Source organism: Lactuca virosa, chromosome 5 (genome assembly GCF_052849685.1).
Source record: "Lactuca virosa cultivar CGN04683 chromosome 5, Lactuca_virosa_CGN04683_v6, whole genome shotgun sequence".
Classification (NCBI taxonomy): Eukaryota; Viridiplantae; Streptophyta; class Magnoliopsida; order Asterales; family Asteraceae; genus Lactuca; species Lactuca virosa.
The window spans coordinates 18,967,172-18,988,031 of NC_136430.1; the positions used below are offsets into that span (position 1 = coordinate 18,967,172).

General features: G+C 35.0%; 1 protein-coding gene and 1 long non-coding RNA gene across 2 annotated transcripts; both read right to left on the minus strand.

Moving 5' to 3' along the window:
• Positions 1-7,651: 7,651 nt before the first annotated feature.
• LOC145111833 (uncharacterized) lies at positions 7,652-8,842 on the minus strand. The gene is made up of 5 exons (XR_013710355.1): positions 8,720-8,842; positions 8,586-8,646; positions 8,326-8,471; positions 7,869-7,905; positions 7,652-7,770 (listed from the first exon to the last, which is right to left on the minus strand). It is a non-coding gene; the product is annotated as an uncharacterized LOC145111833 (long non-coding RNA).
• A 1,621-nt stretch (positions 8,843-10,463) lies between these two features.
• LOC145117258 (protein ENHANCED DISEASE RESISTANCE 2-like) lies at positions 10,464-12,774 on the minus strand. Its single transcript, XM_079053568.1, has 8 exons — positions 12,293-12,774; positions 11,917-11,970; positions 11,489-11,812; positions 11,306-11,373; positions 11,098-11,211; positions 10,973-11,013; positions 10,781-10,881; positions 10,464-10,677 (listed from the first exon to the last, which is right to left on the minus strand). Exons 3-8 carry the CDS (start codon positions 11,530-11,532, stop codon positions 10,590-10,592), a joined length of 456 nt encoding a protein of 151 aa, XP_078909694.1. The 5' UTR covers positions 11,533-11,812; positions 11,917-11,970; positions 12,293-12,774; the 3' UTR covers positions 10,464-10,589.
• Between the last annotated feature and the right edge of the window lie 8,086 nt (positions 12,775-20,860).

Genomic DNA, 20,860 nt, shown 5'->3' on the forward strand with positions numbered 1-20,860 from the left:
TTATTGTTATTAGCCGTGACAGGAAAAGAGGATAAGCTCCAAACCTAATGTGAGTAATGAAATCACTAACTCACTAGGTTGAACCGATTTACTAGTTATTGCTTAGATGAAAAGGTGCTCGAACACTTCACATGAATCATGCGTGGTTTTCCTTTGTTCTATTCCGGGTGGTAATGATTTGTTCTCTCCTGGTATCTGTAGGGTGTCCTTGTCCTCTGTAGGTATATTGAATTCCCGGGCTGTCTTACTTCCGATTCTGACACTGATCCCCATTACTTCGTAATGAAGATTTTGAATCTCGGAAGTTCATGTGAATCTCTCATTGGTGTCTTTAATAAGGTAAGGGCATTAAATGATTTCTATAGTTTATGTACTTCTCGTATGTTTCTTTCTTGGGATTCTCCTAATGAAATTTTGTTGGATCCTCCTTGACTCTTCTATTGATTGTTGGAGTAACTATGTTTATCTAACGGGTTTATACGAGAATTGGAATGTCTAAAGAATCTATGAGAAAATCTTTATGAAGGTGATTCTTTCTGGTCCTTCTATAATCACATGGTGTGTACCGATTATATATAATCCGGATCAAATAGACCTTTGAATAAGTAATCCTACTCTAAAACCACATCCAAACAAGGAAAAGGAAGTAGAGTGAAAATCACATATTCTAAGTCTCTAAAATCTCGGCTATATATAACTTTAACGTATCCACTTAGTAATTATAGACTTATCAGAAAAGATCTTTTTAACATTTTCCCAAAGGTATGTAACATACCTCCATGTTATTTTAGTTATGAGTTTGATTCTTGGACTTCTAGATACAAGAACTTAACAAGTTTTCAGTTTCCTTGTTATAGCATCCTAAAATACTCCCATAGTATTTTAGTCTTTGGTTCTAGAATTCTTCTGGTGCTTAGGTAAGTTTTAGACCAGTTGCAACACTACAATCACTCCCCTAAACACAAGTTGGTCATATCTCGGATGAATATAGTTGATCAGGCTATATTGATCCCAGATATGATTACGTCACTATTTAGGTTTAACTGCAATGTCCAACATCTAAATACTTTAGTTTTGTTCTTCTAGTGATACTCATTCTGGTATATATACTCTGCATGTACTTATACTTTTATAAAATAATGATATATTTTTAAAGTATAACTCTTGGTCAGAGTGTTTTTATCCCAATGGGTTTATAGTTGTATATCTTTTATGACTGATATACTGAGTTCACTATAAACACTGCTCTGATACCAATCTGTCGCACCCCCAAACCAGAACGGCGGAAACGTTCCGGGCGGAGGACTTAAGGTAAGTATCACAACACATGTAACATAGTAATCAAAGTACAAACAACCATTGCATTAATAAGTATAAGTTTTACATAAGTGTTTAAACATTACATATTCAAACACTAAAGTAGGTACAGTAGAAGACAAGAGCCGCAGTACGGTACTAGGTAGTCTTCTCAAACGCTTCTGGAGTGTACCTGTCTACTGGATTCCTGAGAATACAAGTTATTTGGAAAGAGTAGATCAGCATTTAAGTTGGTGAGTTCATAAGTATTTTAGTTATGTTAAGTATACCCTAAGTTCTTTGAATAAGTTCGTTGGTTTCTCCAGGAAATCCTATATTTCCTGAGGTGATTAACTGATAACCTCAATAGTTTCCCTCTGTAATTACTTAGTTTATACTGATTATACATAACACCATATCGAATGGACAGTCAATTGGGTGTATCTGCCCTAAGCCCACAACCAAACAAGGAACAGGAAGTAAGGCGGAAGTCACACACTTCACTGTCAATCGAACATTACTTATGTATAACTATGATGTAATAACTAAGGAATTATAGAATTAACCACTAAAGGTCTTTTATGTTATACTAGTTTACCGAGATTGAGTGACTAAGTTCCATTAGATATGTGGTTTAATCCCATAAACCGTTCTCTTTGTATTACTGTTTTATATTTGTATTCCTTTATGAAAACTTGAAACTGAGAGTGTGCCTGGCTCCACCAGGTGTTAATGAAAACTGTATTAAACCATTGTATTTTGTATTCTATAAACTGGTACTTTGAAGGTGTACTTTCGTTTATTTGTTTATACACTAACATATTGTTAATATCTTCTTAATGAGTAGTTATTATAACCATACTATGACTGATGGCCTGAAACAAACGCTTTGTGGGCGTTTAAACTGGTGATAACAATTGTCACTCATCTAACTGTAGCTAGCAGCCTGAGTGCGGGGTTGTCAATCCCGATATAGATCTACACACACTTGTTTCGATCCCCGGCTAGAGATTCTGGTTATAATGTCAGGACTTTCCTATGTTGTCTAAAATGAATTAAACAACCTGAATATAGAGTCTCATAAAAAGCATATTAAACGTTAGATGTATATTAGTTTTGAAAACCCAATCATTCTGAAATAATGATTGACAGTATATTCTTGAATCAAAACTCTAGTTTCTTGTAAAACAGTGTATTCTAGTATACTTGAATTATGAATTATGAATTATTACCTCGTGTTTGCTAACTCGGGTACTCTGTATAGTACCTTTGCTAATGCAAACCCGGCAAAATGTATTATTACCTCGTGTTTGCTAACTCGGGTACTCTGTATAGTACCTTTGCTAATGCAAACTCGGCAGGATGTATTATTACCTCGTGTTTGCTAACTCGGGCACTCTGTATAGTACCTTTGCTAATGCAAACCCGGCATTACCACGTGTTTGCTAACCCTGGTACTCTGTATAGTACCTTTGTTAATGCAAACTAGGTATGATGTATCTTTACTTCTTTAATATGTTGTTCGTATATTAAAGGTATTATACATATCTTGGTATAGTTGAATGAATTTTGGTAATTTCCTTGGAAAGTATACAGTCGTGAATCATACTTGTATATTTAGTTTTGAATCATAAATTATACCTATTATAATTTATATGTTCTATCTGATTAGCATGAATTCTTATGGAATATCACCTTTGCTCAGCCTGATACAAAGGTAATGATACTAAAAGGAGTAACCTTTTAGACTCATATATATATATATATATATATATATATATATATATATATAAGAAGGAAACGACCTTCGGACAAATAACACAACCTTAATTCCACATCCAAACAAGGAAAAGGATATAAGATAATTCATTAGTCCTAAGCCCTTCAAGTCTTATTTATATATTTATACATATATAAACATGACTTTGGCATTTATATTTTGAAATAGCTTATAAAACATTTTTCAAAGAATTTTAACGGAGTTTTTACATGACTTTAAAGATTTAACATGGCTTCACGTTATTTTGAAAGTATTTGATAATTCTTAAAAGCATACGAAAATTCTTTATGTGATTATTATCACATACAGTTATTAACACAATTTAATATTGTGTTAAACTTGTATTCCCCCCTAAAAAGCATATAAAACCATTTTAAAAGGTATATTATAGGGGTATGAACTCACTTTGATAAGCGGTGATTCGGGCAGCGTTTCGTTTCCCGGAAAAGAGTTTGTTTGACGAAAAACCGGCTCAAACTGGGCAGAGTTTCGACATGAGAGAGGATGACTTCTCGAGAATTCCGGGGCTCCGGGGCTTGCTTCGGGCTTTAGACGTGATACCAGGACCTTTGGGGGTCGTGAGAAAGTCGAGGGGGTGAAATGGTGCAAATGGGTGAAAAATGGGGTGAAAAAACCTTCCATCCGAGAAGGCTCGCACCCTTTATATAGGGGTGCGAGGGTTCGGTCCGAAGGGTGACTCAGCAGCCACCTGGCGAGGCGAAGAGAGGAGTCAGCAGGACACGCGGCAGCTCCTGCGAAGGCGGTGCGGATCGGACCCGGTGCGAGCACGTGACTTCGGACAGGTGTAGGCTTCTAAGTGGACCGAAGTTCGGTCCAATGGGGAAAAAAGGTGACGACTTCGGACCTGTCATGAGACGACACGCGAGGCTACGGTCCAATGAGAAGCGAATACGTGGAGGCCTCGCATGCGAGGTGACGTGTCCGAAGCTGACTCATGCGAATTTGCCCAGTTTTTCTTATTTTTTTTATTTTTGTGCCAAAACTTGCGAAAATCATATCTTTCGCATACGAGCTCCGTTTTTGGCATTCTTTATATGCACGCGTATGTAAAATCATACTCTACGACTTTCGTTTAGACTTCGTCGGCTGATTTTGATTTTATTTTTAATATTATTATTTTAAACAGACTGGGACGGGAGTCCGTTAAAAATTCATAACTTCTTCATCCGACGTCCGTTTTCGTCTGTCTTTTTACCATTGTGCTACTTTTGACGAGACCTTCGATTCTCGTTTAAGTTGCGTCGGCTAAATATCGATCGATTTATATTTCGAATTTTTTGCTGTCTACTGCTAAACCGAAACTTCGAAAAATCATAACTTTCTCATACGAAGTCAGATTTTTACGTTCTTTTTATGAACGTTCTCGGTTTAACATATTCTACAAGTTTTATTTAGATTGTTAAGGCTAAAAAGCCTTTTATCGAAAATTCGCTTTTTACACTGAACAGTGTTTTGCCGGTTTTATCGCGGATTTTCGATTGGTCATAACTTATTCGTTATAACTCGGATTTCAGTGTTCTTTATGTTTTTGGAAACCTTGTTACAAACTCTACCACTTGGTTCATCCCAATTATGATTATTGGTCAATTTATTTTTGACCAAACTTTGACTGGTGTCACAAATGTTCTTTCATGAGGCACTAAGTCCATAGCTGCCAGGGTTTTTAGAATACATTCGGTGAACGTGTAGCTCAAAAGTTAGGCACAGCTACCAATATTATCAATTAGGCGGAGATGCCAAGACATTTAGAGTACATCTAGTGAACACGTCGTTTACAACACCTACAGGTTGCGAGCCTGCTAGTGTTCCACTGGACAGTCTAGAATAGTCTGTGGTTGTCATCTATACTCTGCTAGATGAACGGACCATTGTTTGGTTCAAGGCTTCTCATCATCTTACACCTCTCGTTGTCTATATCATTTTTCATCTCTCACCTTTTTACATCGTGACGCAGTTGCCAATAATAATCTATATCATCTTTCATCCCTCATCGTTTATCAACCCATGTTCTACCCAACATATTCATAGATATAAAATACATATACAGCTTAAATCATTTAAAACATGTATAAATGGTACATCCAGCATGGATATCAGGAACACAAATAATATGCAACATGGATATTAAATACTTCGTATCTATGTGTAAGATGAAAGTAACTATGCACTCACTTGTTAAAGTGGTGATTCCAACTTGGACAGCGCTTCGCTTCTTAACAATACAATTTCCTTCGACGAAACCTAGTATTATTACCACTAGGTTTTAGTCTAATATTTATCGTGACTAATTACGAGCGATATTATTTTATAAGTGTTAAACAATACTTTTCAACCACTATGTACAGATAGGGGCCAGACGCAAAACACGCGTACACTGTACCCTCGCAACAGCTTCGCATTTCACACTCCCGACTTCTAAAAATCGTAATTTTTGCATACGAGCTCCGTTTCCAACGTTCTTTATATCCATGCATAGGTACAGACTATTCTACAACTTTTGTTTAGACTCCGTCGGCTAATTTTGACTTCATTTTTAACCGGGACAGGAAAAGTTCGTTAAAAATTCATAACTTGGTCATCCGACGTCCTTTTTTGTATGTCTTTCTTTTTTTATCGTTGAGCTCCTATTATCGAGATCTTCAATTCTCATTTAGGTTGTGTCGGCTAAAAATCGATCAATCTAATATTCGAACTTCGGGCTGCGTACTGTTGTGCCAAATCTTGGAAAATCATAACTTCCTCATACGAAGTCAGATTTAGACGTTCTTTTTATGCACGCTCTCAGTTTAACGTATACTACGAATTTCGTTTAGATCGCTATGGCTAAAAATTACTTTATCGTAAACTCACTTTTTACGTCACACAGCGTCCTGTTGGTTTTGTCGCGAAATTTCGACGGATCATAACTTCTTCGTTATAACTCGGATTTCGGCGTTCTTTATATGCACGGAACCCTTGTGGCATATACTATAGATTGGTTAAGATTATTTACTCTAAATAATCTTCTATTAAGAAGTCGTTTTGACGCTTATTTTCTCTGAATTGACTTGCCCGAATCTGCGTGCGTTACAATTATCTCGCCCTTAGGATGATTACGTCCCGGAACCATCAACAAAACAGGGCTTGTATAATTACTCCATATGTTATCTCTTCATCCTAGGTAATAGTCATAACTCCTCTATTCCTTCAAATGAGTATCTAACTCTTGGAATTCTTATCTGCAGGCGGTGCTCGATCCTACACCCGCTCTCGATCTCATGTTGGACTTTCAATCGTGACCTTCAAGTCACAATCTCGATCTTTATTGGAGACTCCTTCTTCTTGTTAACAAACTTAAGATAAGTTCTTTCTTCCGATTACCATAATAGACTGATGGGTCATGTTTAAATGACCTCTCATCGTATGATGCAGTGCTTAGACTCAGGTCTTTTAGAGTCAAATTCCAGAACAGAATATACCTTCCTTCATGTTCTAATGTTATAATATCACATTCTAGCGTGTAGCACTTCTAGCTACAAGCTTCTTACTTTAACAACGATTGCGATACTTCTATTGATCACTTCGATTATCTTTTACCCCAATCTTCTAGTTTGAGTGGGATACTACATCGAACTTGGTTCCCTGAACCACGTGACTAACTCATCTTAGTCGGAATCCATTTGATATGACCGCTAGGGTCAGAATAATAATCATCTTTTTAGTCATTACCGAAACAATGATAACGACATACATGAACAAAGCGGGAACAATTACTAGTTCCTTAGTAACCTTGTGCCTTTCCCTGATCCAAGTGCGAGTCATGTGCTTCCGGTAGTATAGGCCTCTACTACCATTCACACCTACTCATACTCGTCCCAAGTAATGTCTCGCAGTTCTCCAAGTCACCATACAAGTATTTCACATAATCATTTAACACATCAGATAACATAACTAAGGTTTATATTATTTCTTGGAACGATTACATAGACGTTCAAGTTCAACCTATACTACACCTCTATCAGGCTATACCACATAACGCTATGGCTACTTCATATCTTGATCTTCAGATATCGAGTCCTCACTCCTGATTCCTATCATTCACTACTAGAAAAACAGCCTTTTACGACGCGCAATGCGTGTCGAAAACGCTCAGACGACGCGCAAATACGCGTCAAGGAAGGTCCTGTCATAACGAGAGACGACACGCTTTTGCGCGTCGTCTATAGACGACGCGCATTTACGACGCGCATTTATGACAAGCATTTACGACGCGCAATGCGTATCAAGGAAGGCCCTGTCATAAAGGAAGACGACAGGCATTTACGTGTCGTAACCTTACGACGCACGTTTAGGACACGCATTGTGTATCATTAAAGCCCCTGTCATAAATGAAGATGACACGCATTTGCATGTCATAAACTTCAGCAACCATTTATGATATACATTTACGACGCGTCTTCACGATACTCATTTATGCATAATACAAAAATATGGAAACAAATATATACCAAAACAATCAATTTCATCCAATAAAATCATGTCAAAAAATTATAATACATTGGTATTAAGGGGATCTGATTGTACATTGTTATTAAGAAGTTTTCCCTAACTATATAACATAATACGACATTGCTATTAAGAAACACCTTCTTGTTTCTACTTCTTATTGTTATGCTTCTGTTTCCACATGATACCTGTTTTCATCATCAACACATTAGTATTCGAAAAGGCTTCAAGCATCATCAATCTATGTTATAAAATATTAAAATTTAATACACATGTAGTAAAATACCCTTTTCCAAGAATCCAAGCTTCAATACAGCCCATACCTATATAAAATATTAAAACAAGAAGCATGTAATATTTTTCAGCTTTTTAGACACCTCCAATCCACTGTAAAATGTAAATACACCCAAAATAAATATAAAAACACAGTTGACATTGGCATTTGAGTCTTTTAACTGAACAAAACTCTTTTAACTCTTTTAACTACTTGTAGACTTAAAAAGTATGGTCATTTGTTAACAAGGGCATTTGAGTCTTTTGGTTAAATCCATACAAACTACGTTGACTGCAAGAGGGGGGTTGGTGGTCCATATTATCTAATGTAAATGTTCTCCTCATACACAAACATCTAACGTTGATATCAAAACAATTCAAGAATTAAACTTCACTTCCTATTTTGGCTTAAGATAAACACATGTACTGCTTAGAAACATTAAAGCTAAAATACACAAAGAATAAATTACCAGGTGCATCATTCCAATTATAGCCTGGCCTTCTAGGGATACGTTCTGAATATTATACACAAGCTTTCTGAAGTAGCATTGATATAAACAAACAGTGTCATGGAACGAAGAGCTGTTGAGTATCCAAACATATTGTTCAGTGGGACCTGAAACCCGAAATATAAACCTCAAAATAAGTAAAACATATAAATATATTTATTTTTTTAAGTGTTAATGACTGAGGTGTAAGGTTTGTCTGATAATTGATATGATTTACTTACAAGGGCATTGATAACAGAATCATCTCCATCTTGGTCATTTCCAACAATTATTCCTTTTCTCCTGTTAGTTATATAATACTATTAATATATAAATATAAATATGGTTAAACAAACAGATAAATGACAAAAATGACCTTCCACAGTAATTTTACATGTTCAAGTCTCCAGCAACAGTGCCCTGAAATTCGGTTGGGACTTTCAATTCTACCAACATCACAAGTTCCAGTATCACTGGCTTGCATTTTGCATAACACTGTTTGTTTCACATTAACTCACAGAATTAAATTACCTATCTGTCTATTCATTTATGAATATGTTGTTAATGTAGTATCCAAACGAAACTTTAGATCAAAGATTCAATCACAAACTCCAAAAAATCATAATAGGTTATTTTACAATAAAAAATCTTGGTTCCAAATTTCCAATTTAATAAAGTTTATTCTTTCTAGCAATATTTTTTTTTCTATCAGCCCTTTAAATCTATTGTGCTTGGACTTATGGGCGTTCCTAAATTCTTGATGGGAAAAAAGGAAGAGTTATGTGAGGGGGGAAATTTCAGCTTTAAGATCATAAAATTACATTATTATGTTCATAACTTAATATCTCTTACTATGGCAATCATAATCTGCCTATAGTAGATAGCATAAGATTCATTAAAAGGTTAATTGCAAGATATGGCAAAGCACTTTTACTGATTTGATTATTATAGCATCATATGTTCATTTCTTCCTATTACAACATTGTATTTTGAAAAATCAACATGACTATAGCTATGTTATCTATATACAAAGCAACTTTGACTCGTATAATATTAAAAAGTTGAAAGTAAAATGCTATTATTGGGTAATTAAAAAAATATTTTAAAGTACAATGTTGTAGTAGAAAGACACAAGATAAAATGTGCACATAATAATATTTGGTGAGAATACGATTACCTACCATCTTGTTTAGATTGCATCCAAAATTAAGCTCTACACAATTTTTGTCCACCTGACAAAGCCAACAATAAGGTTGCTCTCCCTCCCAGTAAACGTTTGAGTTTGATTTCACTTTATTTTTTATTTCTTTTACCATCTTGTAGATCTCCTTAGTCTCATCATCTCCAAGAAATATCTTGGACTTCATTGCATGCCAAAAAGCAGTTGTGTTCTTTATAATAGGCTATGAAAAAGAAAAACTATGTTGTGAAATAAAACTTTTATGGGTAGGGAGGAAAGAACTAATGGTCACCTCACTAGAAAACATGAGATTTGGAACTAGTATAGGAGAATTGTCGCCACTAAGCAATGAGGTGGTTATGAGTCCCATCTCAATAACTTGACCTTTCCCAGATCCAACCTGCAGTCAACACACTCAAAATAAGAACAACTTCATACGAGAGATTAAATAAAAGAGAACTTAATTATATACTTTTATTATATCTCCAATCGAAAAGGCTTTGTCAAGTAGTATTCCTAAAAACCAATTTGTGATAAAGCCTAGAATACGTGCAGCAGCAAAAAGAGGCAGAATCACTAGGTAAAAACCACTTGATATCAAATTTCCTGAAATATAACAGATTTAGGCATAGGACAATGCGAATGAACTTACCTCCAATCGCTCCCATAGTCGCAATAGATTGTATAACAAGATCCTTGTGTTTAGCTAATAAAGTTATACCAATGATACGAAAATGAAGCAAGAAATACAGTAACAGAACACAACTAACTTTAGCTACTTCAGATATCAAACCACCCTTTCCATCTTTAATAGCAGATACTGAATATGCATAAGGTTTCAACATACATGTAGTTGCTATAGGAAGAGAAATTCTTTGAAGGTGCAAGCTTGATAATCGACATGGGATTAATTCTATCTTTCTAATTGTACCAAAATTAATCTTTTTAACTGTACCAAAATTATACATCAGACAACAAAGCTTTGATATCACCAAGCTAATTCCGTTCATGATTTAATCATTTACCTAATTAAACCAACCAACAACATCAAGAAAATAGTTAAACATCAAAAGAAAAGTAGAACATTTATGAAAAATGAAGGAACACCATCCACCTCCTCAACTAGGCTACCATCCTGGAAATTACAGTCCCACCTGCATATGTTTAATGAATAAATATATCAGGCTATGGAGAAAAGATAATTATATATAAAATAAAGGAACACCATAGCATAAATGAATTTTAAACAAAACTCACTCAGAACGTGTTCCATCCATACTCATTATATACTCAAATACTTCTTCACAACTGGCTTCCACAACACCAGAAGCCTTCATAGCCCTACTACAGCTCTTTGGCTGCATAAAAGAATAACATGAATTTTTTTTCCTATTACAGTGTTGTAATTATGTAAATGCAAGAACAGAGATATAAGCAGATAATCCATACAAGAAAATCAACTTCAAGAAGCTCTTCAAAGATACGAAGTCCTGGAAATTTTAACAAGAGAAATCCCATTAATACCCATTACTCCATTACTTTAAGTAACAGAGTAGTTAATAAGACTATGTTACCATTCTGGCATTGAAGAAGCCTCCAGTGTTTCCTAGAAATTGCTTGATTAGTTGCATTTTGGGTTGCTAATGTAGAACTTTCTTGAGTCCAGTCCAATATAGATTTAGGAGGACCTACCAATGCCAGATAAAGGAGCTATAGAAATGTAGAAAAGTATGCAAAAGACTGATTAATATTATATCAAACAAATGAAGAAACCAATTATACCATTTCCAATTGTTGTTCTTCGAAGTAAACTTGGATTTGAATCATCTTCATCTTCAGCAGCACTATACCTACAAACCAGGAACAGCTAAAACTATACTTAAAGTAACACAAGATAATGGCTATAAAGTGTATAAACGTGTAATATTAACTATCAAATGCAGAATACAAGTGACGTTTACTTACTGACTTCCCTGATCTGATGAGGAAACATTTATTCCACTATCCATTCCAGATTTATATTCAAAAGACTGATAGTTATTCCCATTAGTAGCTAGGGACTCCTGATGCTTCAAGTCATTTAAAAGTCAAACATGTATGTGATCAGTAAGTCAAAATGACAAGACTTGATCATACATGTCAAACTTTTTCTTGACATAAAATGAACATTAACACAATAGTTAGCAAAGATTTGGTTATACAGATAATATGAATTTGTAAGAAAAGATACCTGATCGGTTCAATTTTTTCTTTCCAGATAAGTGCCTCTTGGATGTTAAAAGCTGCCATCTACATACAAAAGATACATTTTATTCAACTCCAAAACAGTTGCTACTTACCCATTAGAAAAATGTTCCTTATACGTGAAGAAGAAAGGAGCAAAGATCACATACAGTCATCTGGTGATATTTCTCTTTCTTGTTGTATATAAGCAAAACATACACCATCTGTTCCCAAAAAGGAGCGAAGGAAAATTAGCACAATATACCAAAATATAGAAAAACGTTTTTCTATATTTGCTTATTTAATTTTTCTTCCAGTACGTTTTTCAAAACACATGAAGGAAGATGCTTTTGTTACGTTTATTTAATAGACATTAACAATTCTTATTCTGATTCTAGAATTTTTTAATTTAAGTCAGGCATTTCATCGAATGGCTAGAATGCATAAATTTTCTTTATGAATAAATGGGAATCAGAGCATGGAAAACGAAATTAAATCAAATCGATGATAGGATTGTATAAAGTAATGTAACATATCTATTCTTACCTTGGAGTCGATGCCTATCCAGAGAAAGGTTAGAACGCTAGTGAACAATGTTAAAGAATCTCAACAGATAAGAACCAACATGTTCCTAGGAGGTAAGATGTCGAACCCTAGAATGCTAAAGAGCATGTTAAACGCTAGAATGGTCACAAATGGTTGAAGAAATATGATGTAGGAGGTAAGATGTCGAGATATGGATTAAGCTTGTCGAACCCTAGAAGGAATCACCGACTCTTAGCAACTCTTCTGGAAGTGAAAGCTATGGTAGCCGCTAAATTAAGTTCTATGTGTCTTTGTTCCTAACTCGAAAAGAAATGAAGAGAAATCACCAACTCTTGTGCAAGTGAAATTTGTGTCTTGTTTTGTCCTTCGATCGTCAGAGAGAAATGGAGAGAAATTAAGCTAGCTAGGGTTGCCATGATGATCGTAAGAGAGAAATGGAGAGAAATTAAGGCGGGTTTTCAAAATTTTGGGGATTTCATTTTCCCCTGTATCTACTAAACGCGCCTTTCATTAAAATTATAAAGCGATACTTATAGAGGACGCGCATTTAAGATACAGCTCCCTCCGTGTTTTTAATTTTTTTCTTATGACACTAATTTAAGGTCACGCAATAATGCGTGACCTAAATCCTTAAATTTTTTGAAGAGATGACACTTTTTTAATGTCATTGACTTTTGCGTAACATAAATCAATGATTGGCGTGGTTTACGCGTCGTAAAAGAGTCTTTTTCTTGTAGTGATTGTTATCTGCTTTGTCAAGGATCATCTGGAATGCTTTTGCCTTTGGCTTTGGCGGTGCATTTGGTTTTGTAGCTCCTTCCCTCTTTGGGAAGTCTTGCTTGAAGTGCCCTTCTTCATTACATTCGTAACACACCCTTTTATTGAATGTACACTAATTGGCGTAATGCCCAGACTTTCCACACTTTAAACATGTCACCTACTCGCCACATTTTCCAAAGTGTTTCTTCTTGCACTTATCGCACCATCTTGCTTCACCTCCTCCTCCTTCGAACCAAACTTCAAGAATTTTCTCTTCTCGTTGGACCTTGAAGATCCTTCAAACTTTCTCTTTTCTCCTGCCTTATCTTTTTCTAGACCCTTTTCTCTTATCTGGGTCTCAACATTCTTAGCTGCTCTAACGGTTGTCTTCAAAGTAGTTGCCATTTTGACCGTCGGGACAAAATCTGTTGGCAGTCCGTTAGCAAACCTATCTATATTGGAGAGCTCAGTAGGAACCAAGTAGGGAAACAGCTTCATCATCTCAGTAAATGCGGTGGCAAACTCATCAACACTCATGTTCCCTTTCTTCAGGTTCTGAAACTCATTGTTTAGGTCTATCAGATTTATCTCTGAGTAGTATTGCCTTTTCAACTACTCCATGAATGCTTCCCAAGACATCCGCATGGCTTCTCCCCGTGGCATTGTATCTGCCAACAACTTCCACCAACATAAAACTCCGGTCTTTAGTTGTCTGACTGCAAAGACGGTCTTTTGCTTATCGCTGCAATTGCAGCTTTCAAATACCATCTCCATCTCGGAGATCCAGTCCATAATTTCCACTGGCTTTGGGCTTCCATAAAGACTTGGTGGTTTGGCACCCAATAAGTTCTTATACATGCGCCCATCCCTGTAAATCCTTCTGTCGGGGTCGTTCCTCCTGACCACTCAAGGTTCAACTTGACTCACAGTACGGCTGTAGTTTCCTTCCTCCGACAGATCTTCATTCAGTTTGGGTTGTACCATGGGTACAGTAGGTTCATCTCTATTAAGAAACATTTGTCTCATCACCTCCCTTTGTTCGGCCATCATAGCCCGAAACATTTATTGGACTCCCGCCATCGTGATTGGTTCCGGTGCAGCTGTTACTTCTGGTGCACGCTCAATCACTCGTGGTTGTTGGTTTCCATTAGCATTTCCTAATCCGCTTCGAGTTCTCACCATGTCGATCTATACACCAAATCAGACGTTCGATGTACGGTGACGAGAATTTAGATAGGAAAGCTTTATTTACGATAGACATATAAATCTTCTTATCTTTTTGGAAAGTTATATGTCATTTCTAATACCGTAATTAAACGTTTAGAAATCTGAACACATAAAGTTTAAAGATCCGGTCGGCAACAGACCATAGATCCAATCAAACGATAGCATCATAAGGTATCATAAATAATTTAGCACATAAAAGCATTTTAGGCATCTTTCCTTAAATAAGTTAGTGCTCGTGTCTATTCAAGCATACATCCTAAATATAGCAGACACTCATCTCACAATTATCACTTAGCATTCTAAGTTTAAGTCTAGAAATTTCCTAAAATTCCTAGTTCGCTTAAAATAATGCTCTGATACCAACTGTGACATCCCCATTTTACGGCCAGAAAAGACCGATTTTTTTATGCTTTATTTTTAAAATCATAGTATCCTTTTAAAGAAAAGTATTGTGGAATTTGTTCCCAGAAAAACATGATAAGATATTATCAAATCATTTCCGAAGAAATGTATTTTGTTTATATTAAAACTTTGGGATGTCATTGTCAATACAGAAACATAAGCATAAACAGACCTTACATTCATTTAGACTAGTAATTTACATCTCCTTTAATCTCTTAGTGTAATGTAGCTTCGTATCGACACCTGTGATACAAATAAACTGAGTGGGTCAGGTTGGGAAACCTGGTGAGTACATAGGGTTTTCAACCCACAATAATATAATTATTATGTTTAATCATCAAACAATCAACCCAATTACCCATCCTCATTATCTTCTTTATTCTTAAGGATCTACCCGAAGAATCAGCTATACTTCATTCAATCATTCCTAAGGATTATCCTAAGGTATAGGCACGAATTCCATCGCTACCAGGGTTTATATAACAAGTACTAAGATCATAGCTACCGATGTTAGGCACAACTGCCAATGTTCTTTCATGAGGCACTAAGTCCATAGCTGCCAGAGTTTTTAGAATACATCCGGTGAACGCGTAGTTCAAAAGTTAGCCACAGCTGCCAATATTATCCATTAGGCGCAGCTGCCAGTATATTTAGAGTACATCTGGTGAACACATCGTTTACAACAGCTACAGGTTGCGAGCATGCTAGTGTTCCACTGGACGGTCTAGAATAGTATGTGGTTGTCATCTATACTCTGCTAGATGATTGGGCCATCGTTTGGTTCAAGGCTTCTCATATCTTACACCTCTCATTGTCTATATCATCTTTCATCTCTCATCTTTTTATATCGTGGCGCAGCTGCCAATATTCATCTATATCATCTTTCATCCATCATCGTTTATCTACCCATGTTCTACCCAACATATTCGTAGATATAAAATACATATACAATTTAAATCATTTAAAACATGTATAAATCGTTCATCCAACATGGATATCAGGAACACAAATAATATCCACACATAGCATATAATTTATATTAAATACTTCATATCTAAGCGTAAGATGAAAGTGACTATGCACTCACTTGTTAAAGTGGTGATTCCAACTTGGACATCGCTTCGCTTCTTAACAATACAATTTCCTTCGACGAAACCTAGTATTATTACCACTAGATTTTAGTATAATATTTATCGCGAGTAATTACGAGCGATATTATTTTATAAGTGTTAAAAAATATTTTTCAACCACTATGTACAGACAGGGGCCAGACATGAAACACCGGAGGGCAGAACCATTTTTGCATTATAGCACTTCTGAAATCCAACAACCCTATGCAGCCCTTCAAACCAGATTCCCCGTACCGCGAGTAGTCAAAAAAAATATTATAATAACACTTTTTATATCATATTTTATAATGTATAAGTTTATAATAACGATCATAAATTTAAACCTAAGCCATACTTAAATTAGGGTAAACAGTACTCACTTATCGGGAGGTTTGCTAGAAACCGGGCTCTGCGGGGGCAGAACTTTCCGAGCCGAAAAGCTCTTTTTCTCGGAGCCTCCTGGCACTCCGGGGCTTTCCTCAAACACTAGGGAGGTTACTAGGGCTTTCGAAGGGCTAGAGAGAAGTTAAAGAGAGAAAGAAGTGGGTTTTGGTGTGAAATTCTGGCAGCCCTCACATCCCTTTTATAGGTCGGACTCCTCGGTTACGCTGCGCGTACCTCGGTGCGCATGGCGTGCCCTTCTTACGCAGCGCGTAGAGTGGAAAGGTGTCAACCTTCGGATGGGACAAGGTGGCTGATCCGAGACCAAGAGTTGCAAGACCGCGGGGCTTACCCTTCTTCTACGCGGGGTGTACACCATACCCTCGCAACATCTTCGCATTTCACACTCCCGAATTCTAAAATTCGTAACTTTTGCATACGAGCTCCGTTTTCGACGTTCTTTATATCCACACATAGGTAGAGACGTACTCTACAACTTTCGTTTATACTCCGTCGGCTAATTTTGACTTCATTTTTAAAGTTATATTTTTAATAGTCCGGGACAGGAAAAGTCCGTTAAAAATTCATAACTTGGTCATCCGACATCCTTTTTCGTATGTATTTTTTTTTATCGTTGAGCTCCTATTATCGAGATCTTCAATTATCGTTTAGGCTGTGTCGGCTAAAAATCGGCCGATCTAATATTCGAACTCCGGGCTGCATACTGTTGTGCCAAATCTTGGAAAAATCATAACTTCCTCATACAAAGTCAGATTTGGACGTTCTTTTTATGCACGCTCTCGGTTTAACGTATACTACGACTTTCGTTTAGATCACTAAGGCTAAAAAGTACTTTATCGTAAACTTACTTTTTACATCACACAGCGTCGTGTCGGTTTTGTCGCGAAACTTCGACGTGTCATAACTTCTTCGTTATAACTCGTATTTCGGCGTTCTTTATATGTACGGAACCCTTGTGACATATACTATAACTTGGTTAAGATTATTTACTCTAAATAATATTCTATTAAAAATTTATTTTTGACGCTTATTGTCTCTAAATTGACTAGTCCGAATCTGCGGACGTGACATATGGCATGTGGGGTTGGAATAAATTAGTGAGAACTTATTATATATATTTAATTACAATAAGGGAAATGAATAATATATTCTTTGGGTTTAAGATTTTTAGCCATAAGACTTTTATATTTTGGCATATTTGGTTTTTGTGTAGAAAATAAATTATAAAAACAGTTCCTGTAATTTATAGAAAAAGTCAATGTATATATTTTTTTTATAGAAATTGTTCGTGTGTTTAAAACCATGTTAAGTCTCTGTGTAGAAATTAAATTACAAAAATTTTCTTTTTAATTAATTGAAATTATCCCTATGCAGGTTTTTTTTTATAGAAATTGTTCATATGTTTAAAAAATTACAATGATAGTCCTTGTCTAATAGAAAATTTGTAGATTACGACCCCGCAAAACGGGATAATATCATCCAAGTTTATTCACAAGTAAAGATTACTCAAAATGGAGGATGTTTTTAGGTTGATTGGTATGGGGCCAAAACGGCATGGGTGGCTGATTTGGCCACCCCGATGACGTTGAGACCCATGGAACACCACCCCCATTTGACGCCAAGTTGTTTTTGTTGTTAATTCGACATGCCTAAACATGGAAGAATTCAAAATTTTACCATTTTAAACGGTCAAATGGAATAAAAAAAGTATATTTTTTTCCTATAAATATAAAACAACCCAAACATATTTTTTTTACATACAACTCTTATCTTTCTTATATTTTTATACAAATTTCGAACAAAATTTTTTTATGGATCCGTTTGGCTCGTCCTCCGAAGATGATGATATGTTCACCACCATGACGTATAAGTATTACACTAACGAGTTATTAGAAGAAGATATAGCTCCTCTACCAACAAGAAGCGCCAAGTTAAACGAAAATCGTGAGGAAGGACACGGACATATATTATTGATGTATCATAATGCATAACATGGTAGTGAAAGATAAATAACGAAATATTACACAATGTATGTCAATAGAGCCTTGACACATGCAGTTTCGATCAGGTTCAACGTAATATTTGCATAAAGTCATTGATATTCAAGACACACAAAAACACAAACAACTTTGACAAGATGTTGTAGATCATATCTACGATGCTAACGATGAGGACAAATAGTGTATTTAGAAAAAAAAATTATTATCTCATTTTTTTCGCCTTATAATGTTTTTTTTTCAATTTAAATCATATGTTTTTTAATATTATATAATTTATTTTTATAACTATTGAAAAAATAAAAAATAAGAAAAAAAGGAGACACTCGAAAAAAATAAAAATAAAAATATGACGTGAAAATTAAAAGGGAAAAAGGACTTATAAGGGTAACCATGTTTCAAAATCGTTCAAAAAACACCATTTAAGTAAGGCCTTTGTACAAAAAACACCAACGAACTACATATTTTGTTCAAATGTCACCCCTATGGTAACCGATATTTGCCGGTAAAAATTAATTAAGGGAAAAAAATATGCGAAAATGACTCAGGGGGGTAACTATGTTTCAAAATCGTTCAAAAAACATCATAAAAGTTTGGTCTATTGAAAAAACACCATACAGGTAAGGTCTTTATATAAAAACACCAACAAACTATATGTTTTGTTCAAATGTTATCCACTGCTAACCAACTCTTGTAGGTTAACGGATGATTTGACCTAATATTAATGACATGACATAATAATTAGGGACATGACATTAGTTGTTACATTCCTCTTTTAAAAATCGATTTAGGGCTTCTTCATAAACGAACAACTGGAATTTGTGAAAACAATGAGATAAATGTCCATAAGTAGCTCAAGGAATAAAATTTGTGAAAACTGGAATATGCATAATAGTTTAAAATACATTCCACTTTAGTCGTCTAGGCAAAATGCAAACAAGAAGATTTAACCACACTATAAATTGGCATAAATATTCATCAAGACAAAATGCATTCCACTTTAGTTTAAAATGGAATATGCATAATAGTTTAAAATACATTCCACTTTAGTCGTCTAGGCAAAATGCAAACAAGAAGATTTAACCACACTATAAATTGGCATAAATATTCATCAAGACACTGTTGTGGTCATATTACAAATTGGCATACATATTCAAAAAAGTATATTGCTCAAGATTGTTATAATACCAATAGAAAATGCTTACCTATATATATATATATATATATATATATATATATATATATGTTCAAAAGATGAATCACATAACCAAGTAAATATATAAGAGAAGGCCATGATAAATGTTTCGGTTAAAGTTACCATTCAGTTGGGACAAACCCCAGACTCTTTGTCAGGATTAGTCTTCATAGTTGATGTCAAAATTCGAGAAGGATGCCCACATCCATAAGGGTTTGTATCACCAAATAGCTTATGTGTCTTTGAAATGTGTAAGCTTGATTTGGAGATCATCGATTTAGTAGAAGAAGTAATCAGAGGAGAAGAAGTCATCTGTTCATGAAGAAACCCTAAATCGATTTATAAAAGAGGACCATATCAATTAATGTCATATAACTAAATGTTATTCCATGTCATAATAATTAGGTGAAGTCATCATTTAACCTGCAAGAGTCGGTTAATATTGGGTAACATTTGAACAAAACGTGTAGTTTGTTGGTGTTTTTTGTACAAAAACTTTACTTGGATGGTGTTTTTTTTAACATATCAAACTTGGATGATGTTTTTTGAATGATTTTGAAACATAGTTACCATTCTGAGTCATTTTCCTTTGTTTTTCCTTTCTTTTAATTAATTTTACCAGTAAATGTCAATTACCATAAGGTGAAATTTGAAAAAAGTATCTAATTTGTTGGTAATTTTTATACAAAAACATTATTTAGATGATGATTTTTAAACATCTTCAATTGTGTTTTTTTGAATGATTTTAAAACATATTTACCTTATTAAGTCATTTTTCCAAATTAAAATGAAGAGATGATGTGGTGACCGAGTATGCGAGGGATGCAATCAGGCCCGTCCCGAACATATTTGGGGCCCGGGGGAAAAATTAAGAAAATACCCTATAAATATGAGTTAAGTTTAATATATATATATATATATATATATATATATATATATATATATATATAGTTAGGTTCAAATGTTTCTAACAACTATTGTGTGCATATATGCACCAATAAGAATTGAGGAAATAATAAATCATTTAAAGGTATTATAGTAATCTTTGCATATACAATTAATTATACAAAATTACAATCCCTAAAATAATGGGTCAACTTTCATTTAATAGCATTTAAATCAGGAAAATTAGATTATAAAAACCTAAAAACCCATCGCCTGAACCATTTCCTGCCATCGCCACCTATACCTTCGTCAGAGCAATCTTCACCGGGAAAGGGCTTTGTTTTAATTCTACCAGTGATAGATATATGTGCCAACTATGTTCTTCTTAATTGAAGGTAAACCCTAATTTCATATTGTTACTACTTTTTTAAATGATACACTATTTTTCTAAAAAAAATTAAATTCACATCGCCAAGTCTAGTGGCGTCTTCCTCCTGCTTTCGTCTTCCCTCTATGGTCTCCCTCTTTTCAATACCTTTTAAATTGTGTCCCAAAAAAAGATGCAGAAACACATAAACTTTGTGGTCCAATT

What these genes read in the sequence shown, in the direction of transcription:
- LOC145117258 (XM_079053568.1), bottom strand. Translation starts at nt 11,532, where the DNA reads ATGGATAGTGGAATAAATGTTTCCTCATCAGATCAGGGAAGTCA. An exon ending in TCATCAGATCAGGGAAGTCA is followed by an intron (nt 11,374 to 11,488) that starts GTAAGTAAACGT and finishes CCTGGTTTGTAG; the next exon opens with GTATAGTGCTGCTGAAGATG. An exon ending in AAGAACAACAATTGGAAATG is followed by an intron (nt 11,212 to 11,305) that starts GTATAATTGGTT and finishes TGGCATTGGTAG; the next exon opens with GTCCTCCTAAATCTATATTG.